At 53.3% G+C, this 808-nt stretch overlaps 1 protein-coding gene across 1 annotated transcript; it reads right to left on the bottom strand.

The window, feature by feature from the left end:
• Positions 1-12: 12 nt before the first annotated feature.
• LOC119345922 (putative ripening-related protein 4) lies at positions 13-548 on the bottom strand (the record flags this gene model as incomplete). The annotated part of the gene is made up of 1 exon (XM_037615742.1): positions 13-548. A coding segment is annotated over exon 1 (536 nt), but the record flags the coding sequence as incomplete, so codon positions are not given.
• Positions 549-808: the final 260 nt, after the last annotated feature.

Raw genomic sequence — 808 nt, 5'->3', positions numbered from 1 at the left:
ACGGCCGGTGACGCATCTACGTCATTGTATGGGCACGGTGGCTCGAAGTTGTGCTCGGCGTCGCAGCCGTACACCGAGTCGCATTCGTCGACGACCTTGGCCAGCACGGCACGCCCGTTCCCGTTGATGCGGATCATCTTGTTGCACCTGCGCTTGCCATCCAGGCGCAACCACCCCGTTGACAGCGCCACCACCAGCTCGGTGTCCTTGTGGAAGCGGTTGTCGCAGAATGATTTGCCGCCGCCGTCTCCACCTCGTGCGAAGCTGTTCAGAGTTAGGATCGCCGGCGTGTCGGCCGACACCGGGGGCGAGCACCTGAATTGCGGGTAGCGGTGACCGTCTTTACAGCAGACCGAGCCGTGATCCCTGTTGCAGTCACCGGATTTGCCATGCAGGAAGCCACTGATGTGGCACCTTCCACGAAGATGTTTGGCCTCTGTAGTAACGTTCGCGCTGCTGCTCACGGACACGGAGACACCATGGACGCGAAGCTGTGACAGGAGCATCACTAGAGCATACATAGCTAATAGCTTCTTCAAGTTAGCCATGTTTGTGAGGTACTCACGTTGCTTGCAAATCTGCAATTTGTGATTGTGCATTTGTGTGGATATATTGGTTGATCCTTGTTCTTTATATAGGGCCCAAGCCCCAAGGAACATCAACTGGGTTATCTAATTCAGTCTCGTTTCTTCGGTTTTGCAACCCAGAGATGGTTGATGTTCTGCAACCTTTGGGCTTGTAACATTTGGGCCTGCAACATATACTTTTAAACAACCGTCTCTTCTTTATTTTATCGAATGAGCTTTTG

This window comes from Triticum dicoccoides, unplaced genomic scaffold, assembly GCF_002162155.2.
Source record: "Triticum dicoccoides isolate Atlit2015 ecotype Zavitan unplaced genomic scaffold, WEW_v2.0 scaffold34241, whole genome shotgun sequence".
Taxonomy (NCBI): Eukaryota; Viridiplantae; Streptophyta; class Magnoliopsida; order Poales; family Poaceae; genus Triticum; species Triticum dicoccoides.
This window is presented reverse-complemented; position numbering and strand designations above follow the sequence as displayed.